At 40.5% G+C, this 22,009-nt stretch overlaps 1 protein-coding gene across 1 annotated transcript in view; it reads left to right on the top strand.

Annotated features, from left to right (window-relative positions):
* The window catches only part of CDH1 (cadherin 1, type 1, E-cadherin (epithelial)), a 72,850-nt gene that overhangs the window by 45,935 nt on the left and 4,906 nt on the right, over positions 1 to 22,009 (top strand). Inside the window, exons 3-13 of the mRNA XM_006878663.1 lie at positions 4,897 to 5,132; positions 10,893 to 11,039; positions 11,159 to 11,314; positions 12,489 to 12,633; positions 14,029 to 14,204; positions 14,435 to 14,563; positions 15,895 to 16,077; positions 17,810 to 18,054; positions 19,203 to 19,348; positions 21,011 to 21,235; positions 21,565 to 21,804. Of these exons, the coding sequence (XP_006878725.1) occupies positions 4,897 to 5,132; positions 10,893 to 11,039; positions 11,159 to 11,314; positions 12,489 to 12,633; positions 14,029 to 14,204; positions 14,435 to 14,563; positions 15,895 to 16,077; positions 17,810 to 18,054; positions 19,203 to 19,348; positions 21,011 to 21,235; positions 21,565 to 21,804 (2,028 nt within the window). The remainder of the gene's footprint in view (positions 1 to 4,896; positions 5,133 to 10,892; positions 11,040 to 11,158; positions 11,315 to 12,488; positions 12,634 to 14,028; positions 14,205 to 14,434; positions 14,564 to 15,894; positions 16,078 to 17,809; positions 18,055 to 19,202; positions 19,349 to 21,010; positions 21,236 to 21,564; positions 21,805 to 22,009) is intronic.

Here is a 22,009-nt window from a genome sequence, read left to right as displayed (position 1 = left end):
AATTGTTGTTGTTGTTATGTGCCGACTCATAGCGACCCTATGTACAACAGCCCTAAACTCTGCTCTGTCCTGTGCCAATCGCACTGTCTCTGACACTCCCATCCCAGTTATCCCAGTCACTGAATCAGTCCACCTCATAGAGGGCCTTCGACACCAATATTTACAACCCAAATGGATTTAAATGTCTGGAACATTGTTGAGTATCTCAATTGCTTCATCTTCCCACAGTGTATTCTCACTAAACTCAGAATGTTTAGTAATTTCAGTTGAAAACATGTCAGTTATTTATCTAAGAAAATAATCAACCTGAGAAGAAATTTTTTAAAGACCATGGGATCTGTGGAAAGTTAAATATTTGTGGTTGATGTTAAAAACAGTACATTTAACAAGCAGAAAGAAAAATTCCTGCTTAGCCACATGGGGTTGTTTAAGATTTTCTTCACCCATCATCACGTTAAACTTCTTTTATTTTCAGTGTCTGTTAGAAGCCATAGTTCTTGGTTTGGGAGTTAACAATGGCAGAATCACCAGAACCTTGTAATACTCTCTGATGATGTAATTTTCTCATCCTGATGCCTAGTTGCTCAAATTCAAATGGTCCTTGAAATGAAGCTAAGTGCTGGAGTCCTTGCTGTCCACTGTTGGAAATGTATTCTGAAGGGAGGGATACACCCGTAAAACGCCCTTTGTGTCTGACTTGGAGAAAACACTGCTTTTAATTCTAGTTGCTTTTAAGAGATAGTTACCAAATAAACTCAGCTATGGTTAGCTGGCTTTCATAGCAGGGTTTTGAGACAGCCTTGTTCCTACCCACTCACATTCCAAGGCTTCAGTGGGGGTGGGAGAAGCAGAATCCTTAAAGCAGGCCGACTGTTCCATGGCATGATTACAATTCAAAGCAAAAAATGCTGCTGAGTTCTTGAAGTTGGCCCCTTCACCAAAGGCTTCCATGAACTTCCATGAGTTTCACTTTTATTTGAACTTCAGTTATCTGTCTCTTTCTGGCAAACAGGCTAGAAAATGGGCCACAGTAGGTTGAATGGAAACTTGTACTTCTGTAACCCATTAAAAAAACACCCCCAAACCCACAGTAGTTCATTCTTACTACTTATCATCATTGCAAAGGCAATTCATTCTTACTATAACTGGCAATATATAACAAAGTTGTATAAAGGAAATGTATTTAAAAAACCCCTAAGTATGACAACAATCTGGAGCAAGAGGTGCATTGCAGAGTGGATTGGGGGTGGGGGAAAGGAGAGGGAGGGAGGAAGGAAAATATGCAACAATTAATGAATAAAACAGTCCCCAAAACTTGTAAAACCAGCTGTCTCTCATCCCTCCCCTAGCTACCGTTCTTAAAATCTTCTCTTCACCTCTTCCAGTCAGTTAGTCCTAAGAGCTATACTGTGTAGAATTCCGTATGTTTTTGGGATTTCTTTTTCTGGGTTTTATTTTTCTATTTCCTTAATGATACTATAGCTGACAACAGTCCCCATTTACATGCATTTAAACAGTATGCCACGGTGGAACGTGCTCACCCATGGGGTTAGTCAGATCTAGACTTTCCTGCATGTCACTTCTTGTTACTGTGGAGCTGGATCTGAGCCATAGCTGATCCTCCAGTGGTGTTTCAGAGGGAGTAAACTGTATTGGAGGAGAGAGCCAGCCCATCTTTGTCCTGCAGAGCACTAGATGGATTTGAACCATACACCTTTGAGTTGGCAGCACTATTCCTTAACACTAAAACACCAGAGCTCCTTGCATGTCACTTAGGAAAGGAAAAGAGGGCTAACAATGCTTCCTCCACAGAGTGGCTGGCTGTGAGGCTACATGAGGAGATGGCCATGGTGAGCATGATGCAAGGATTTGGATTATGTGGGGAAACAGAGTATGACCCTCTTAAAAACCCAACCCAACCCATTGCCATCAAGTCAATTCCGACTCACAGCAACCCTAAAGGACAGAGTAGAACTGCCCCATAAGGTTCTGAACCTGGAAGGCTTTTCAGACTAAAATTGCCACATCTTTTTCCTGTGGAGCAGTTTGAACAACTAACCTTTCTGTTTTAACCACTGCACCACTTGTGCTGCTAGCCTCAAAGGATGTGAGATTAAGTGGTTTGTTTGTAAAGTCCTTCGGACTGTTTTTAACACTTAGTTGTTGCGTACTGGTGAGTCAGAACTGACTCCTTCACAGCTGACCCTCAGCAGGGAAGAGATGGCCCATCTTTCTCCCACTTGCACAACTCTTGCCACTAAGCCATAGTATATAGTATCCTCTACATATTTATAGTATTGGTGCTAATGATAGTATTGTAGTGGCAAGATTTATCTATAGAGGATCTAAAAGTTCTTGACTCTCATCATTGAGATTTGGATTTTAGACAAAATTAACTGGTTTGTTGTTAGGTGCTGTTGAGTAAAGTACAACTAAATGCCACACTATGAACAACAGATCTGAACCCTGTCCTATCCTGTGCCATCCTCACAATCTCCGACACACTCAAGCCTATTGCTGCGGTCACTGTGTCACTCTGCCTGCTCGAGGGCTGCCTTCTCCTTTGCTGTCCCTCTACCTTTCCAAACATGATGTCCTTCTCCAAGGATTAGCCTCTCCTATCTACATGTTCAGTGTATATGGGACTAACTGGTCTAGGAAATGCTGAGTTAAAGAATATTTAGTCCCCAATCTTCTAGTGTCCATATTTGAACTACCAACTCAAAGGCATATGGTTTGAACCCACCAGCTGCTCACCAGGAGAAAGATGGACAGTTTCCTCCTGTGTGATAGAAGAGGTCACCTATGAATCGATGGTAATGAGTGAGTGAGTGAGTTAGCTAGCTAACTAACTAGCTGTCTGGCTTTAGGATTCATATTGGCTCAGAGTCTTTGCCCAGCTCTCATCGTGATTAAAATAAGCTTCCTGGAGCCAGACATCTCCTGCCTTTCCTATCATTTCTGATTTATCAGCCCAGAGGATCAGGTTGCACACAAGAAACATAATGGGTTTTAATGAGCACCTGGAAATTCAGGTTGGGGCTGTCTGTCCCTCTATCATTTCTTACAGGGCAGGGCTTTGCTCCTATTAAGATGAGCTTGCCCCAAAGCAAGTGCCATGCATCAAGTTATTTGCAAAAGCACTTTTTTTTTTCTTTTTTAGGCCACCACCCTTAGCAAGTCTGATCTTGCTGGCCTCGGTTTTTACTGGCTAGATTTGGGGTGACTTCAGGAAGGTGTTCATATTGGCAAATGAGGGCACCTTTTGTTTTTTGTGTATAGGAATAAACTCCAGACACAATCTCTTTGCCTCATTATTTCTACAGGGAACAGTTACTAGGAAGTGCCTTGATATTTCTAGGAGGGGTTTTAAACCATTCAATTTATCTATATCTAACAGAACCAGGGGTAGAAGGGCATTTGAGAGGTAGCAAATATGTATTTTACCCTCAAGATTTTGAGTTGGGTAGGAACTAGGCAGTGCTCCGCTTTGAGTGCTAATTTCTCTCCACAGTCCTGGTGATACTCCCATCCCGCCACATTAGGCTCCTGGTTGGATTCAGTTTCCCAGGGAAGGAGTCATTCATAAATTGAAATAACTCACGTTAAGTGCCAATGCACCAGTCTCAACTCTGCTGTCTACTGGTTATGGAATTTTGGGGGCACGCTTCTTAACCTCTGACCTTCAGTTTCTTTATCTTTGAAATGGAGTACTTGATCCCTTTTCAGTTCATAAGCGTGATTGTATGTTCCTGTACATACTTTTAAGTCTTGTAACAACATTGTCACATTATCCTTCTGCCTTGGAAAAATAAAAGGGAAGGAGATAATTGCACCTACTGTCCTGAAGCAAGACAATTGGATTTACAGTTTACAAGGGTGGCCCCTAGTGGAAGAAATGAGAACCACAGCCTGGCCTTAGGGTTTTTGGCAGAAACCTGATCCTTAAGAATGTAGAGATAGAAGTGTCTAGCCTGTAAATAGGCATAAAGCAAGGTTTTGTTTTGTTTCTTAAAAATAACAGAAAATGTAGGGGGGAAAGCAATTCCATAGGAGAGATTAAGGAAGAAAATAGTCCAACTTGAGATAATTAATTTGTTGACTGTACTTTTTACTTGAAAGCCCCCTGAGTCAGGTCTCCCCTTAGATTCCTGCATACTCAAGTGACCTGCCCTTACCATACAACATCATTCCCCAAACTCCACTTCCCACCGCCTGTCACTCTCATATAATTCCTTTAAATAAGCTAAATAATTGGCTTTGTATAGTCTATCCATCTGTCCCACAGTAGTGCCAAATTGCTCTCTCTTCTAGAGATGAGTGAAGTGGAAACAGCAAGATTAAATCATTTACCAAAAGTCACACAACTATCAAGTGGCAAAACTGGGATTTGAACTCAGACAGTCTGATTCCAAATTCCATACATGTTTCATACATGCATACATGCACCTCTATTATGACCTGCCATCTATTAACTACGTAAGCTGTTTCTTTAAATGTAGACTATCCTGGCATCTTACTATACCTGGGTTCTCTGATTTCTGTATTCTGTAAGTATCCTGTTTCAGATATTTTAGCAGTTTTCATATTAGAAGAGAGCCTTTTAGTGCTTTTTGTTCTTACTGAAAGAGTAGATATTTTATAGGCAGAATAGTTATCACCTTGCAAGGCATTGGGAAAAGTTCTGTTAACCAATCACTCAATAAATGATAAGAAATATAATGATGCCAACCCTTCAAATTTCCACTGTTCTGACAACAGGTTTTAGGTTGTTTTCTTTTGTGTTTTGTGCTTATTTTATGTGAGCCTGAATTTTGGTGGGTGAATCAAGTTCCCTTTTTCTGAAGAAGCATGTTTTCATCTTTAATCCTAATCATTCTGATTTTTGTCCCTCAGTGAGTTTTGAAGCATGTACTGGCCGACCAAGAACAGTCTATTATGCTGATGACACCCGATTCAGAGTGGGCCCAGATGGTGTGGTTACAGTCACACGGCCACTCCAACTTCATACGCCAGAGACCAGCTTTCATGTCCAGGCCTGGGACTCCTCCCATAAAAAGTTTTCCGCCAAAGTGACGCTGAAGACTGCTGAACGCCACCGGCACCGCCGCCATCACCACCATCAGCATCATGTATGTTTGAGAGTTTCTTGGAACTTTTAGTGTGCGGTCTAGTCAGACGTACTACTGGTGTGTTTTAGGCCAGATAATTCTTGATCTGTGTATGGGAGAAGGGAGTCCTGAGCACTAGAGGATGTTCGGCAGCATCTCTTGTCTGCTAAAGGCCACTGTTATGACAACCAAAAAATTGTCTCCAGGCACTTTCCAAATGCCTCAGATAGAATTATATTGCTCCCATCGTCAAGAATCGTTAGCGTAATAGAATTATTTTTGCTGTTAATTATTCATTAATTTCTTTTTGGTAACGGTGATAGAACCCTTTATTGCCATAGATTCTGTAAGAACATTGGGTAATTGTGCAAGTGCTTCCCTGATATTTACTACCTGAAGCAAACTCCTCAAACTGTTTATGCTTCAGGTTCTTCATCTATAAAATATAAGCCAGACAATTGAATACATCTGGAAGGTATTACTTGAAAATGTATAACGTAGGACTTGATGAATGAATAATCTGAAATGCTTAGAACAGTGCTCAATTGAATACATGTTAAATGTTCAGTAAACTACTAACTGTTTTTATGCTCTTGCTGGAGGAAGAATAAATGACAGGGCTGATTCTTAAGAGAGAATCCTGACAAAGAAGGAGAAAGCCAGCAGGAAGCTATTTTTGTCCCTTTGGACTCTGACCTCCACGAGAGTCTTCCCTTGTATTCATAGTGCCAGGACCCAGGCCTGAAATAGAGCAGGATCCCAGTAAATGTAGAATGGGCGGATGGATGGACTGGATGGGTCATAAAAGGGAAGATGTATATCCTCCTAGGTTTTGGAGGAGGCAGTTTAAAGAGAGTTGCTAGCCAAAGCCTTCCCAGTTTCTATAGTGTTTCTATGGATAGTGACATCTTTCTTCCCTAGTACGTCTTGTCAGAATGCTTCTCAGGGGGCCATTCCAGTTGTAGTTTGTTCACTGCCTTGGACATGTAGAATATATTGTGAGTGCTAAAAGCTTTTCACGCTGGCTCTTATTTTTCTCCTGAAAGATTCTTGATACAACTTTCCCTGGAGTAAATAGACATGGAAAATGAGCAATTTGGTAAAGCTATGTTAGCATACTCCCCAACCCAAGTTTCTGACTGACATTGTCATTAATGTGAGAATCTGAGTACAGTGAGTTCTTGTTGGGCAGCTGTGTACAGCAGCCGTTCATATCTGAAAGGTCTTTGACCTTGATCCTTCTAGTTTCTCTTCCCACTTTGCCTCTCTGTCTGCTTATCAGGATAGGGTCAAGTAGATACTATTTAAAAAAAAATCCCAAATTGTAGTGATTTAAGCAAGAGTTGTGTGGGGGTTTTTTTTTGTTTGTTTGTTTTGGTTTTTTTGTTTGTTTTGTTTTGTTTAAGTTAAGGATGTCCAAAGGTAATAAATTAGGCTTCTTACTCTACCATTCTCAGCACATGGCTTCCATGCTTGAGGATACCTCATGATCCAAAATGGTGCTGGATCATTGTATTTTAATCCTAGATGACAAGAAGGAGGAAAGGGGAGAAGCACAAAAAAGTATCCCCCCCCCCAAAAAAAAAAGTACTATCTACTTTTCAAAAAGCTGTTATGGAATTTCAAGCATTTCTTTTGTTTATATTTGCCCAGAAGACTTAGTCCTGTGTCTACAGTTAGCTGGAAGAGAGCATAGACTTCCAATAAATTGATTAGGAGGAAGAATCCTCATCAATTGCAACATCAGCTCCAAGCAGATCTTTGTGAAATCAGTCATAACTCCATCCTCAATTCTCCAAGCCTCGTCCTACCAGTACTAGATACCTCCCAAAGCACACAGTACTTCTCTACTGGGTTTGCTAATTTGTTGCAGGGACCACATAGAGCTTATGGAATTGACTCAAGATTATGGGGTTTTATTAACATCTTCTCAGCCTCATCAATAGGCAGGCCTCCCTCCCTGGCCCTTGTTCTTACAGCTTTGGCCTCTATTCTGCTCAGGCAAGTATTTAGAAGCTCCTTCAGGATACCCTGTTCCACCCAGAAAGCCTGGGTCCAAAAGTGCTCACCTTTGAAGTGGACTCTCTTACTTAGCAGGTTTCGCTTCCCAAGAAGAACCTGAAATCCCTCTCTCTGCTGAGCAAGAAGGCCTTTGGCATTTTCATGCTGTCTCAGGGAGCCCACAACTCTGCCTCACTCTGGTCTCCTGGTGCTGCCATCTCTGCTTCCGCCGTATCAACTGCTGTTGTTTCAGGATCTTGCACTCTTTCTACTCTGAGGAAATTTTAGCACAGGGATCTCAAGTCCGAAGGGTCCTCTCTTCTTTCTAGATGGTATTTTCTGCCTCTCTAGTGCCTCAATTTAAGTTTTATGGGACTTAAATGACTTATACTGACCAATCCCACCTTAGTGTTCTACATATCTTTTTTTTTTCTCTATAATTATATTTTATTAATTTTCATAAACATTTACAGAGATTTTGGGCTTCCACTCATTCATTGTTGCACTATTCTCTCTACCCTCCTCCCAGTTTGTTCTTGTCCAAATGCCACAGTGCTTGTCAAAGCCAGTTCTGATTAATCTTCTTTGTCAGTGTATCCTTTGCCATTCCCTATCACTCCTCCCTGAGAGAGACTTCACCCTGAGTCATAAGGAAAAGGGGACGGCGTATTCTCTTAGCTACTTCCTGCTGAAAAGGGACGCTGTGGGTTTCAGGGTGAAGATCTTCTCTCACTACTCTAAAGGGCCCCTTTGGCAGTAGGAAACACATAGACTATTATGGAGATTGATTTTGGAATTCAGATGCACTCTTATTGATTGTGCTTGGCTGTACATGTACATATCCTTGAAGATGTATCATGGGGGTGTTGCAACCTAGAAGACACAAATTTGACTAACAAGTTATAAGTACATGAGTCCAAAAATTATGGAAAAGTAAAAGAAAAGATTCTTTCATTGTTTTACAAACCCTCCCCCAGGTTCCCTCCACCATGCAGCCCTCGCTCTAGTCTCCTGTGATGACAGAAATACCCAGTTACATCTCTCTTTTAGACGGTTCTCTCCCTCCTCTGCTTCAGTGCAGTATACATTGTTGAACCCATCTTACTCAGTGTCTCCCTAACCCCAAGGACAGTCCCATTCTACAACAGTGGCATCATGTAATATTTGTCCTTTTGTGACTGGGATATTTCACTCAGCATAATGTTCTCCAGAGTCAACCATTTTGAATAATATTGCATGAGTTCCTTGTTTTTTAATGCAGCATAGTATTCCATTGTGCGAATATACCACAGCTTCTCTAGCCATTCGTTTGTTGATGGTACATATCTTATTTTAATGATCCCACCTAACGGTGCCAATGTACCATATCAAGTCATGTAGTCTCCTTTCTGTGCCACAGGTATCTTGTATTTGCATAGTTCTATGCAGCCATGGGATTAAATTAGATTGTAATCACAAAAACCACACTAAATAATCCATTGTTGGCCTAATGGTAAGAAGATGCACTAAACACAGTTCAATTCCATCAACTGCTCCACTGGGAAGCCTAGGCAATTTCCCGTGTGATTTACTGCCTCCATAGCTGGAGGGTCACAATCACCACCACAGGAACACTGCTGAGCACAGTGCTTAAAAACACACATAGGGAACCATTTTTTCTAAAAGGAGGAATGGATATTGAATGATAGATGACAAATTACCACAGCTGGTTTTGAGGTTCAAGTTGGTTTATTTCTAGTCCTGTGATTGTTAGAAGGGACAGAAAACTAGACTGCCTTAATTCATATGAGAAACTATCTTACTAGACCTAACCTTGACCTTTCACTCACCAGATGCCACCAGGAAGTTCCCTAGTTATGACAATCATAAGTGCTTCCATATACTTTTCCAGATACCTCCTGTGAACAAAAATCACCTCTAGTTGAGAACCAGAGGCTCTTTCACTCTGGTATTTTTATTTTTTTTCCCCTGAGGAGTGAACCCACATTTAATATATTTAGGTATGAGGCCCTTTAATTTTTATACTTTATACTTTATAAATTTTATACTAATTTTTATACTAATTTTAAAGTCTTGCCAACATAGTGTTTATGATTATGTTCTGAAAATATTCTCAAATCTATAAGGAATCCCTTTGACTTCCTCCTCTTCCATATGGCAAACTGCACAGCCTAAATGTACGAAGATGGTCATTGCAAAACGAGGGTACAGTGTTGATGGTCAGTTTATTACTTTGATCTGTTTTGAAATCAAACGCAGTTTTGGGTTTTTTAAACAGCATAACTCAGTGTTTTCCTACCAACCCAGCCATCATCTTCATTATTTTCATTTATTGAGGTTTTCTGTGTGTCATGCTCTGTTCTGCTTTTATTTAACATCAGAACCCTCTGAGGTTGCTACTAATATTAGCACCATTTTGGATATTTAGGAAACTTTGATACAAAGAGTCTGGGCAACTTGTCCAGGATATGGGGGTGCTGCAGCGAGGACACAAAGCCAGAAGCCTGGGTTCAGAGCCTGCCTTTGACCCTAGATTGTGCTGCTTCTCTGTAAAAGAGTGTGTATATAGGAGTGTGTGGGGGTGACTCTTCTGTAGAATTAGCGAAGGGTTCTCGTCATATCTTGAATCAAATAAACAATGCCAGGAAATTGGATTTTAATTGAGCTTCGCAAGCAGTGATCAGTGATTGTGAATGAGGATTCTATATGGGAGAATTGGAAATGAAATTATATCATCTGGGACATTTACCACTTTACCACAAATCACTTTTAAACACTTAAACAATTTGGAAGGTATTTTCAACTATCTTATTTCCCTGTGTGTGCATAATGTTATCTTTATTGCACATAAAAAAATACTCAATACAGAAGGGTGTTTTTGGTTGCTGTCCCAAAAGCTTCTGTTAAAACAAATGGAAACCATATAGATGTAATGACAAAATGAGACGAAGTAATCTATATTGATTGCAAACAAGTTCTTTATACCAATTTGCAAAACATAGCTTTGACTGATAGATGACTATGCTTTCAGAACAACCTATAGCCCTAGGAAAAACAGAGGAAGGGAAAGCAAACCTATAAATGTCCAATTATTGAATAAATATATGATGCTAAATCATTAGCGTATAATGTTACCATTAAAAATGTAGGCTTGAAATGACTTAAAATAACATCAACCTTATGACTTAAATAATAAGACATGCATAGTGATTTTTGGTAGCCTAATGGGTAAGGAGTTGTGCTGCCAACCCAGAGGCAGGTGGCTCAAACCCAACAGCTGGTCCAATTTAGAAAGAAGGACTCGAATCCACCAGATGCTCTGCCGGGGAAGGAGGGACAATCTCCTCCTGTACCAGTCAGATCTGATTTGACGGTACACGCACACAAAAATAATAAAATTTAAATAAAAAAAAATTAAAAAAAAAAAAAAAGAAGAAGACTATCTCCTATACAAATTTACAACCTCACTAAAACTCATTAGAAGGTTAGAAAACTCTCTAGAGGGTCAGCTGTGAGTCAATTCCAACAATAAGAGAGTGAATGGACTCTCAAAAGGATTAAAAGATAACATAGTCTTGATTATATGGCAGAGGAATATGGATTTAGTTTTTGTTGCTCATTTTGGAAATTATATATATAATTTTTCATTGTCAAGAGAATATGTTACTAATTTAAAATCATACATTGCTTTCAGAAAGATGTTGACTTCGAGATTGGCCTGTTGTCTGCCGATAGTATCTCTCCTGAATAATCTCCTTTCATTTTCTATCTCCTTTTTAGGTCTCTTTCTCTGGACCTCAGACAGAAGAGATCGTGTTCCCCAACTTCCACCGTGGGGGCCTCCGACGACAGAAGAGAGACTGGGTTATTCCACCTATCAATTGCCCAGAAAATGAAAAGGGCCCATTTCCTAAAAACGTGGTTCGGGTAGGGAAATTTCCTGTATCTTGGGGTGGGGATTTAATTAAGAAGGACTGAGGAGCTAATTTAAAGACCCAATGTCAGTATCCTTTCTTGCTAATTCCTCTTTTCTATTTTTGCTTCAGATCAGATCCAGCAGGGAAAAAGAAATTGAGGTTTTCTACAGCATCACTGGTCAAGGAGCTGACAGACCTCCTGTTGGTGTGTTTATAATTGAAAGAAAATCTGGATGGCTGATGGTGACACAGCCTCTGGATAGAGAAGAAATTTCAAATTACACTGTAAGTAAATATTTGGAGCTTGTAAATGATGAGTAGCATCCTCAAAAAGAAAGTGTTTTTTTATTCTTCCCAGAATTTTACTCTCTCCATTTTTCTTTTTTTTTTTTTTTTTTCCTAGAGGGGAAAAAGCAGGTAGAGGCTTTTGCTTCAAGCACAATCTAGGAAGCAGGGAGTTCTTAAAACACATGCTCTTGCCTCAGATAAAACGTGGCAACATTGTTTATTCAGGTGAAGAAATTCTTGAACATCACCGGCATACTCTCTCCATTTTGAATCCCTAGATGGGATGCATTGATCCTTTCAGGAGCTTACTTGATCTGTTGATTAGGTGAAATGACAAGAGAATCTCAGGGATTTTGGATTTTTTTTATCTTTTCCTGTTTAGGAGAAAAGAGTGTTTTCGTGCCACATGTATTTAAGAGAATGCAGTTTAGACCCAACATGTCAGTCTTTTGATGGGACTGGAAGTCTCTGAACTGAAGGAATTGCTCATGATTCTGTCGTAGGTTCCACTGACTTATTTCTAACGTTTCTAGCTCATAAGGACCAGACACTGCTTCTTCCTGGGTCATCCTAACAATTTCTCCTCTGTCTGAGTCTATTGTTACAGTTCTTGTGTCAGTCTATCACATTCAAGGTCTTCCTGTTTTTCACTGACTTCACTGAACATGATGCCTTCCTATCACAAACCGCTTCAGATAATAACATCTGATAACAAGTATGTGAGATGAAGTCTCACCATTCTAGCTTCAAAGTATTCTGGCAGTGGAGAGCAAAAGCCATTTCTAGGATTTGGTAGCAGCAAGAACTTAGAGAAGCTGGTACACAATGTATTGATTCCAGATGAAAAGTCTGGGAAACACTAGACTGGAATGACTAGATTGGGGGGCTGGGGGAGGAAGTTGGCACTATGAGGTTCTTACACTTAACTCCCCAGTCCTCAGCTTCTGAGAGAAATGGGAGCTCAGAGGTTCTCAAGCCTGCTTCAGGCAGTGTCATACCTTCAACCAGAGCAGCACACATGCTCCCTGCTGGGAATGGTTACACTTGTACCTTGGAGAGTGGGCCAGAATGGAAGTCAGTTGTTCTGAGCATCCACTCTTCTCTCATCAGACTCTCCTCTTCCCTCCTCTTCGTGGTCAGAGTCCAAGTAACTCACCGTTGGCTTTTACAGCTCCTGTCTCACGCGGTGTCTTCAAATGGAGAGGCAGTTGAAGACCCAATGGAGATCGTGATTACCGTGACAGATCAGAACGACAATAAACCTATATTCACCAAGGAGGTCTTTGAAGGGTCTGTCATGGAAAACGCAGTACCAGGTATTCCCAATAATGAATTGAAATCCCAGGGGGAAAAGTTTTGTACATACAGATTGAGGCCAGGTCTTTATGTGGATAAACTTATTTTGGAAGCCCTTGTGTAACCCACCCTGATCCTATTCTTTAGTTTTTCACACAAAGATAACCATTCCTGACATGTGTAATCATGTCTTTTTTTTCTTTTTTTTACTGTGTCAGTGTTTACAAGATAATACCCTGTTGATTTTGTCTTATTTTTAGTGTTGAAATTCATGGAATCATACTGTATATATGGTTCTCTGAATTACTCTGTTATTTAGCTTTTCTGTACATAAGACATTAATTATCATTGTCTTATAGTATAAAACAGGTTTTTATACATATGAAAAGCCCTTTAAAATATTTGTATAAAAGTTCTATTGGTAGAAAGGGGACTGTTTAGGTTTCTTACTATTTTAAACAATATCCTAAAAACATTTTCTGGTACAAATGTGCATTTCTCCAGGCTTTGTATCTAGGAACAGTTTGTTCAGTTGTAGGTTATGTGTGAGTTCAGCTTTATTAAAGATGGCACCAAACCACTTTAAAAAGTGGTTGAACCAATTTATACTCTTACCAGCAAGATCTCTTGCTTGATATCATTTAATTGTTAGACTTCTTAGCTTCCATTTACATATAGCAGCCGATGGCTTAATGGTAAGGAGATGTGCTGCCAACCAAAGGCAGGCAGTTCAAATCCACCAGCTGCTCCATTGAGAAAGATGTGAGATTTACTATCTCTGAAAACCTACTAGAGAGTCAGCTCAGTGTTGGTTTTGAGTTGACAGTATATAATAACAAGAAGTATCTTGGTGAATTATGAGATTTTAATTTCCCCATTTACTCCTAATGTTCAGTGACCATTTGAGTATCATTTTTTTATGACTTTATGTCCTTTTATTTTTATTTCTTTTGTATTGTGTTTTACTTTTGTTTATCCCTAGTGGGTCTTAAAAATTCTTAAGGTTTAGAGCTTCTGGGTCCTTTGTTAGTCATATATATATTTTCTTCTATACTGAAAATGGTTTTAGTTAATTGTTCTCTCCAATTAAACTCTAGCAAGGAAGCCAATTATAGAAAATTCTGGAGTATTTCTTTTTACATTCTATTTATTCAATGTAACTGTCCTGTAATCACATAGGATTACTCACCTCTACCACCTAAATTTATTGGAAACGTTGAGTTTCCAGACTTGTTTATCTGACAGAATTCTTTAAAGCACTTTGATATGAATTTTAGAAATTAGAGAATTAAAAAGAGCTCTGATATGGGACTATCTCAAAGCCCCTCTTTCCTTTGGGACAAAATGAGATTGAGCAGTATTGATCAGACCTCAGAGTAAAACTTAACAGTCTTTCTGTCCTTTGACACTTCCAGGAACCTCTGTGATGCAAGTCACAGCCACAGATGCAGATGACGATGTGAACACCTACAATGCTGCCATCTATTACACTATCGACAGCCAGGAGCCTGCACTGCCTCATGACAAAATGTTCAGCATCAACCGGGACACAGGAGTTATTGGTGTGATCGCTACTGGGCTGGACCGAGAGGTCAGGGGTCAAGAGGATCCTGAGGGTGGTGAGGGCATAGGTAGATAAGCCAAATCCCCTGGGCAATGAAAAGCTCTGTGGAATCCATTTACTACTACTTAATGTCTGTTCAGAGGGTCTGTGTTTGGGTAGCAGGTGGATGACATTCAAGGAGAAGATAAACTGTTTCTAGGAGATGGGCTGGGTCCAAGGTGACTTTTGGTCCTGACTCAGCTGTGTTTTCTTTACAGAGTGTCCCCCAGTATACCCTAGTGGTTAGAGCTACTGATCTTCAAGGGACTGGTTTAAGCACTACAGCAACTGCTGTGATCACAATCACTGACACCAACGACAACGCGCCCGTCTTCGATCCAACCCTGGTAATTATTCTGTACCTCGTATGATCTATTGAGTATTAACTTTAGACTCAAGCAGGCATAAGAAGGTGCTGGGTTATGCCAGCCATTATGCCAGTGCTCCATGAAGAAAGGACAAAAGGCATAACTACTGAATTGAGTCCTCTTAAAGATGCTTCTGTGAATACCCAGTCTATAAGTAGCACTTGCATTTCTTTGGCAATTCCTATCTACAGGAAAATTGGGAAATGTATTTTAGGTAGGCAGTTGTCATCAACAATATATTTCGTGAAAAAGGGAAAAATTGATATAGGAAGTGGTTAACTGTGTCTGCCACCCTCACCTACTTGCGTTAAGTAGAAGAATGCTTTCCAAAACCAGTGAGCTATATTTACACTCATACTTAAAAATGGGCTCAAATATAGGTGAGATAACAGGAAAGTGAAAGAATGTTCTAATCACAGGGATCAGCATGTGCAAAATGCCCTGCATCAAAAGGAGGTTTGTTAGGGAGCTCTGGTGGCCTAGTGGCAATAAGCTGCACTGCAATCCCAAAGGCATGCCATTCGAATCTACCAGATGTTCTGTGGGAGAAAGAGGGACAATATTCTCCTGTGCAAGTTGGATCCGATTCAACAGCACACAACAAGTAAAAAAAATTTAAAAAAAAAAGGAAGCTTGTTGTATAGGAACTGGAAAACAGCCAGTTTGAATAAAGGGTAGAGACGCAAATTAGGTCAGTTTCTGCAGGATCTTAAGGCTGACACCAGAATTTTAGAATTAATCCTAAATACGGTTCTCAATGAGAGGATTGAGATAGCCAGACTTCTGTGGGTTGTTTTTAGAGACTGCAGCAGCCCAAGACTTTTCTTATAAGAAGATTACTCTTGCTGCTGATGGAGAATGGTTTGTCGATGAGGATACACCAAAACCTTGCACTTGATAGTGTGCCAAGGGGGCTTACACAGCCAGGGCCTTGGAAATCTTAAGAGGATGATACTACCATCACCAGCTCTTCATCACCAGGAACAGAGGATTTGCTTGTAGAGTGAGCACTTCCTCCTAGGAGAGCTCATCTAACTTCATCTCTTCTGCTCAAAGCTTAGAATAAAGAAGGATGTGCTCACTTTAGCAGCACTTATACTAAAATTGGAACAATACAGAAAAGATTAGCATGGCCCCTGCGCAAGGATGACGCACAATTTCGTGAAGGAAAGAATAATGAACTAGGATTCCTTTAGGCCTCTAAGGCCTGATCCTACTGTCGTAAATGACTACTTCCTACTTAATATTTACCTTGTTTTCTTTTTTTTTTTAAATTTTATTTTTTTTTCTTGTTTTCTTCTGTTTTGCAGTACGAAGGTATGGTTCATGAGAATGAGGTCGATGCTGAAATCACCAGGCTACACGTGACTGATGCTGATGTGCCCAACACTCCAGCATGGGAGGCCAAATACTTCATCTTAAATGATAATGAGAAGCAATTTGTTGTCATCACAGATCCAGTCACAAATGATGGCATTTTAAAAACAGCTAAGGTTTGTAAGACTCCTGGACAGATGAACAAATGGACAGTTAACTTGATGTCCACTCCTATGTCTCCTAATATCTTAGGACTTCAAGGGTGTAGGAGGAGGGAGAAATGGTTTTCCAGATTCTGATTGATCATGTAGTGTATGTGGTGATTCTTCATGTCCTACACTGAAGGGAAAAAAACCCCCCGTTATTTTTAATAGGCTGTTTTCCCAGGAGAACGTTTACTTACTACTTCTCTTTCATGTCACCCCCATATCCATTTGCAAATTAGCAAGAGTGATTCCTCTGATACTTTGCTAGATTGTATTTAAAGCAAGGCAGATGTGGCTGCTTTTAGAAGATGCCCTTAAAAATTGAAAACCTGGATTATGGAAAGATTATTTTCACATCAGTTAGCCAAAACACAGCAGATTCCTGGGTTCCCCCAGAACGATGGCCTCCTTTTGAGTAAGTGACCAGATTTTTTATGGATAAATTAACTCGAGAAAACATTTGATGTTAACATTTTTTGTTCTTACCGATCATTAACAAAAGAAAGAAGCTAATAATTTGCATTCCTACCATATGTAAAGGGATCTCTGGTAGCCTAGTGGATAAAGAGTTGGGCTGCTAACCCAAAGACACATAGTTTGAATTCACTAGTTGCTTAAAGGGAGAAAGATGGGCAGTCTCCTTCCATGCGATTTACAGCCTGCAGGTGACCCGCCGGATGGTCAGCTACGACTCAGTCTTGACCAGCACTCAGTCACATAACCAGCACTGCCATATGTAAGGGAGTTCTGGTGGCACAGTCCATAGAGAGCTGCACTGTTAATCCAAAGGCCACTCCCAACATTTAACCTGACCAGGGCTCCTTAATTAGTCTGAAAGCTCGCTCAAAGCCTTTCTGCATCACAGCAACATGCAAGCCTCTCCTGACAGTTGGGGTGGTGGCTGTGTTTAAGTGGCATGGTCTAGGACTCAAACTCAGATTATTCCCATAGAAGGAAAGAATTCTACTACTGAAAAACAAAACCTGGGTTAGATTGTATTGTTGGGTTAGATTGGCGTTGGTAATTTTTTTTTTTTATATTTTTTTCTTTTTAGCAAATTTTTTAAAATTTCTTTTATTTCACTATTTTTTGTGTGTACCGTCAAATCAGATCTGACTGGTACAGGAGGAGATTGTTCCTCCTTCTCCAGCAGAGCATCTGGTGGATTGGAACCGTGCGCCTCTGGAGATTGCAGTTGCAGCTTCTTGCCACTAGGCCACCAGAGCTCGCCGGCGCTGGTAATTTTTAAAAGACCAAGTCAATTTTTGTTAATGCAGCCAGATTTGAGACTTGATGGTATAATCTCAACTGTATTAGGATCTTTCAGAGAAACAGAACCAGCGGGGGATATACTTTCTTTCACTGTCACACTCGTTCTCGTTCTTTCTTTCTTTTTTTTTTTTTTTTAGAGCACTCGTTCTCTTTCATGTACATGTGTGTATACTCATCCTCTTTCATGCACACGCATGCACACACGCACGTACATACTCACTTTAAATAAAATGATGGGCATTCATTAGCTCCAACTCTCCAACAAGGTATCTGTGTTTCAGTCTATAAAATGAAGCGCTGCCTGACGATGTGGAGAATGATCCGCCTTAATTAAAGTCAGCTGATTATAAATGTTATCTAAACACCTAGTGCTTGTCTTAGGTAAAAAGACTGTGAAATGCTTTCCCCCCCCACCCCCACCCCCAACTAGGGCTTGGATTTTGAGACCAAGGACCAGTACGTTCTGTATGTGGCCGTGGAGAATGTGGTCCCTTTTTCAGTCATTTTGAGCACCTCCACCGCCACAGTGACTGTGGACGTGATAGATGTGAATGAAGCTCCCATATTCATACCTCCTGTGAAGAGAGTGGAAGTACCTGAAGACTTTGGCGTAGGCCAGGAAATCACATCCTACATCGCCCAGGATCCAGACAAGTTTATGGAGCAGAAGATAACGTAAGTGTGAAGGTTTTCCATGCTTGTAGGAACTGCCATTTGGGGGCTGGGCTGGTCTCCTAAATTGAGAATCTACACAGGAAAGCATATTCCAATTCAGCAATGTCTGTGGGTACAATTCAAGGTACCCTGATGATATTCTGAGTTGTGCAACCATTCTCATCCTTCTTTTCTGAATTGTTCTTTCCTCATTAGCATGAATTCACTGCCTCCTAGAATTCCTATCTAATCTTTTATAATGCTGTTGTTAGTTTGATCCTTTGTAGTTAAAAGAGCATAATGTTCAAAGAAAGGCTGATGCATGAACATCTTTCAGCTCCTGATGGGTGAATGTGCATTTGGGAACAGGGTAAAATATATAACTTATTCTTCAATGGCTGCTGGAATCGTTAGGTGAAGGATGAGTGGGAGCATTAAAAAAAATAGATTGTTTGCTCTCAGACCTGTTTATTTTACAAAAGTCAGTCAAACACGCATATGCTGCTGCTTGGTATGAAGCAGCGGATTGTGTTAAAGAGCATCTAATCAAGACTTAGAGTCTAATTTAGAAGAAATACTGAGAACAAAAGTTTGAAGAACTAAGTAAAGTACCATTTGGAAGCAGTGAACCAAATACTGAATCTGAAAACTAGCTGTTAAATGACCCAGCAGTGCCGATGGAGCCATTTGAGTAAAATATGATACAGCAACTTAATCTCAAGTGATTCAGCAATACAGGAAATTGTGGCTCTTTCTAGAGAGAGAAAACAAATTTGGCAAAATGTACAATGGGTAAATCTATATGGAAGGTGTTTGGGTAATTGATATGCTGTTCTGGCAAGTTTTCTTTAGGTCCAGATGCTTTTCTTTCTTTCTTTCTTTCTTTTTTTGTTTATATTTTATTATTTTTGTGTGAGTGTACCGTCAAATCAGATCTGACTGGTACAGGAGGAGATTGCCCCTCCTTCCCCGGCAGAGCATCTGGTGGATTCGAACCATGCGCCTCTGGGATTGTAGTTGCAGCTCCTTACCACTAGGCCACCAGAGCTCCCCTCCAGATGCTTTTCATAACAGATAGTTGACAGTAAATGTATACATAAAGGCAAACCATTCCTCAGCTATATATTTCCTTTTATTTCTATTCTAAGCCATTACTTGTGTCTTTGTAGGTATCGGATTTGGAGGGACACTGCTAACTGGTTGGAGATTAATCCTGATACTGGGACCATTTTTACTCGGGCTGAGTTGGACAGAGAAAACTTAGAACATGTGAAGAACAGCACGTACACTGCTATCATTATAGCGACTGACGATGGTAGGAGACCCTGCTTGTGCCTCTGTGCCCCACCCTTCTTTCTAACTTGCTATTCTGCCCACCTTTTAGTTCCTTCTTTTGGTTGTTAATGTGCCATCGAGTCACTTGCAACTCATAGCGACCCTATGTACAACAGCCCTAAACCCTGCTGTATCCTGTGCCAATCGCACTGCCTCTGACACACCCATCCTGATTACCCTAGTCACTGAATCATAGAGGGTCTTTCCCTCTTGTGCTGTTCCTCCACCCTACCAAGCATGATATCCCTCTCCAAGGACCTGTCTCTCCTTACAGTGTGTCCAGAGTATGTCAGACAAAGCCTCAGAATCCTTGCCTTCAAGGAGCAGTCCCCTGGTTTGACCCTTTCTAGGATGAATCTATTTGTTTTCCTAGCAGTCTATGGTACATTCAGTACTCTTCTCCAGACCATGGCTCAAAGGCATCAATTCTCCTTCTATCCTTCCTAGTCATTGTCCAACTGTCTGATGCATAACAAGTGATTGCAAAGACCATGGCTTGTATCAGATGCACCTTAGTCTCCAGAGTGATACCTTTGCTCTTCAGTACTTGGGAGAGGTCCCTAACAGCAGACTTTGCCAACCCAATACGTTTTTTTATTTCCTGGCTACTGCCAAGAGAAAATAATAAGCAGACTCTGCTTGGCTTCACAGTCAACACTCTTGGCAATGTAATCACTGTCATTTCCTCTTGTTGAGGGTCTTCCCCTCCTTCGCTGACCCTCCACTTTTCAGAGCATGAAGTCTTTCTTCAAGGACTAGCCCCTCCTAGCATGCCTAAAGTATGTAAGACAAAGTTTCACCATCCTTTAATGAGCACCCGGCCTGCACTCTTAAGACATTTTCTACCACACAGAACATGCTGTAAGTGCATGCTTTTAACATCAGTAATGAAGCGTGATTCCTTCCAGTGTGCTGCTTTTGTTTCCTTTTATTATATTAAAGATTGTGGGCTTTTTTCTTCTTTTTATTATGTTTTAGAGGGAAAAGTTTATACAAGTTATTTTCTCACTGAACCATTCATACACATATTGTTCATGAGTTGCCTGCTCTCCTGATATGTTGGCATTATCCCCCTTTATTTAAAAAATTAAATTTTACTTTATTATTTTTGTGTGTGTACCGTCAAATCAGATCTGACTCATACAGGAGGAGATTGTTCCTCCTTCTCTAACAAAGCAGCTGGTTGATTTGAACCACGCACTTCTGGGATTGCAGTGCAGCTTCTTGCCACTAGGCCACCATTCCTTGCCATTATCCCCCATTTTTATCCCTCTAGTTTCCCTGTCCATCCTTGTTTCTCATCTTTGCCTCAGAGAAAATATCTGTTTGATTTCATGTAGTTTTTTTTCCTAAGGAGCACATTCTTCTAAGGTATTAAATGCTTTTTAATAGAACAATCTATTCCTTGGTTGGAAAGTTAGTTGCACCTTTTACCACCTAAGGCAGAGACCAACCAGCTCAATGATAATTAAAGACGCCTCAGGGATTTTAGTGGTTCAGGAGGAGCCGTAGGTGGGTTGGAGCCTAGTGATGGACACACACCTGCAACGTCAGGATAAGATTGGGTTTGTGCTGATGAGAGGCAATGGGATTCATTTGTATGAAATAGTAATATGATATTACTTCTATATTTTTCCTTTAGGTTCTCCACTTGCTACTGGTACAGGAACCCTTCTCCTGACCCTCTCTGATGTAAATGACAACGGCCCTGTACCAGAACCTCGGAATATGGATTTCTGCCAGAGAGATCCACAGCCTCATACAATAAACATCATTGATCCAGATCTTCCCCCTAATACTTCTCCCTTCACAGCAGAACTAACACATGGGGCAAGTGTCAACTGGTCCATTGAATACAAAGATTCAGGTAGGTGTAAATTTGCAGAAACTTTGCTCTGATTCTCATACTCTCCCCCACCCGTATTTCTGAATTTTCACTTTCAGCACGCAGTTTCCAGCCCTTTTCTTGGATGATTGTTTGTTCCCTCAACATTTAAAGGATTCCACCAGAAGTCTCTTGTTTCTTGACATCTGACTTTGTGATGTACTGCTTATTATTCAAAAATTCAAGTTGCCTGGTTTTCTTTACTCACCTTTGTGATATTTTTATTACCCAAATACCAAATAATCTTATTCTAGGATGTATCTTGTCTCTCCCGGTTCTACCTTTCTTTTTTTTTTTTTTTAACTCTCCAGCCCGTGAATCCCTCCTTTTGATGCCAAAGATTCATTTAGAGCTGGGTGACTACAAAATCAACCTGAAGCTAACTGATAACCAGAACAAAGACCAGGTGACCACTTTAGATGTCCTTGTGTGTGACTGTGAAGGAGCCACCGGGGGCACCAACAGCTGTAGGAGGAGTGGGCCCCTTGCACAAGCAGGACTGGAAGTTCCTGCTATTCTGGGAATTCTTGGAGGAATCCTTGCTTTTCTTAGTAAGTATAGCTAACAGTGATGTTTACCTTTGTATTTGTTGGGGTACAGGTTAAATGGTTTAAGTCAACAATCCCCCATAAGAATTTAATGGCTTAGATTAAATAGAAGTTGATGGCTCTCTTACTAAGCAGTTCAGAGGTCTAAGTGGTCCAAGATTAGAATAGCAACCTGTTTTAGGAAGTGGACAGGAAATTCCCAGATGTC

The sequence above is a fragment of the Elephantulus edwardii genome, unplaced genomic scaffold (assembly GCF_000299155.1).
Source record: "Elephantulus edwardii isolate Elephantulus edwardi_28Jun2011 unplaced genomic scaffold, EleEdw1.0 scaffold00001, whole genome shotgun sequence".
NCBI lineage: Eukaryota > Metazoa > Chordata > Mammalia > Macroscelidea > Macroscelididae > Elephantulus > Elephantulus edwardii.
This window is presented reverse-complemented; position numbering and strand designations above follow the sequence as displayed.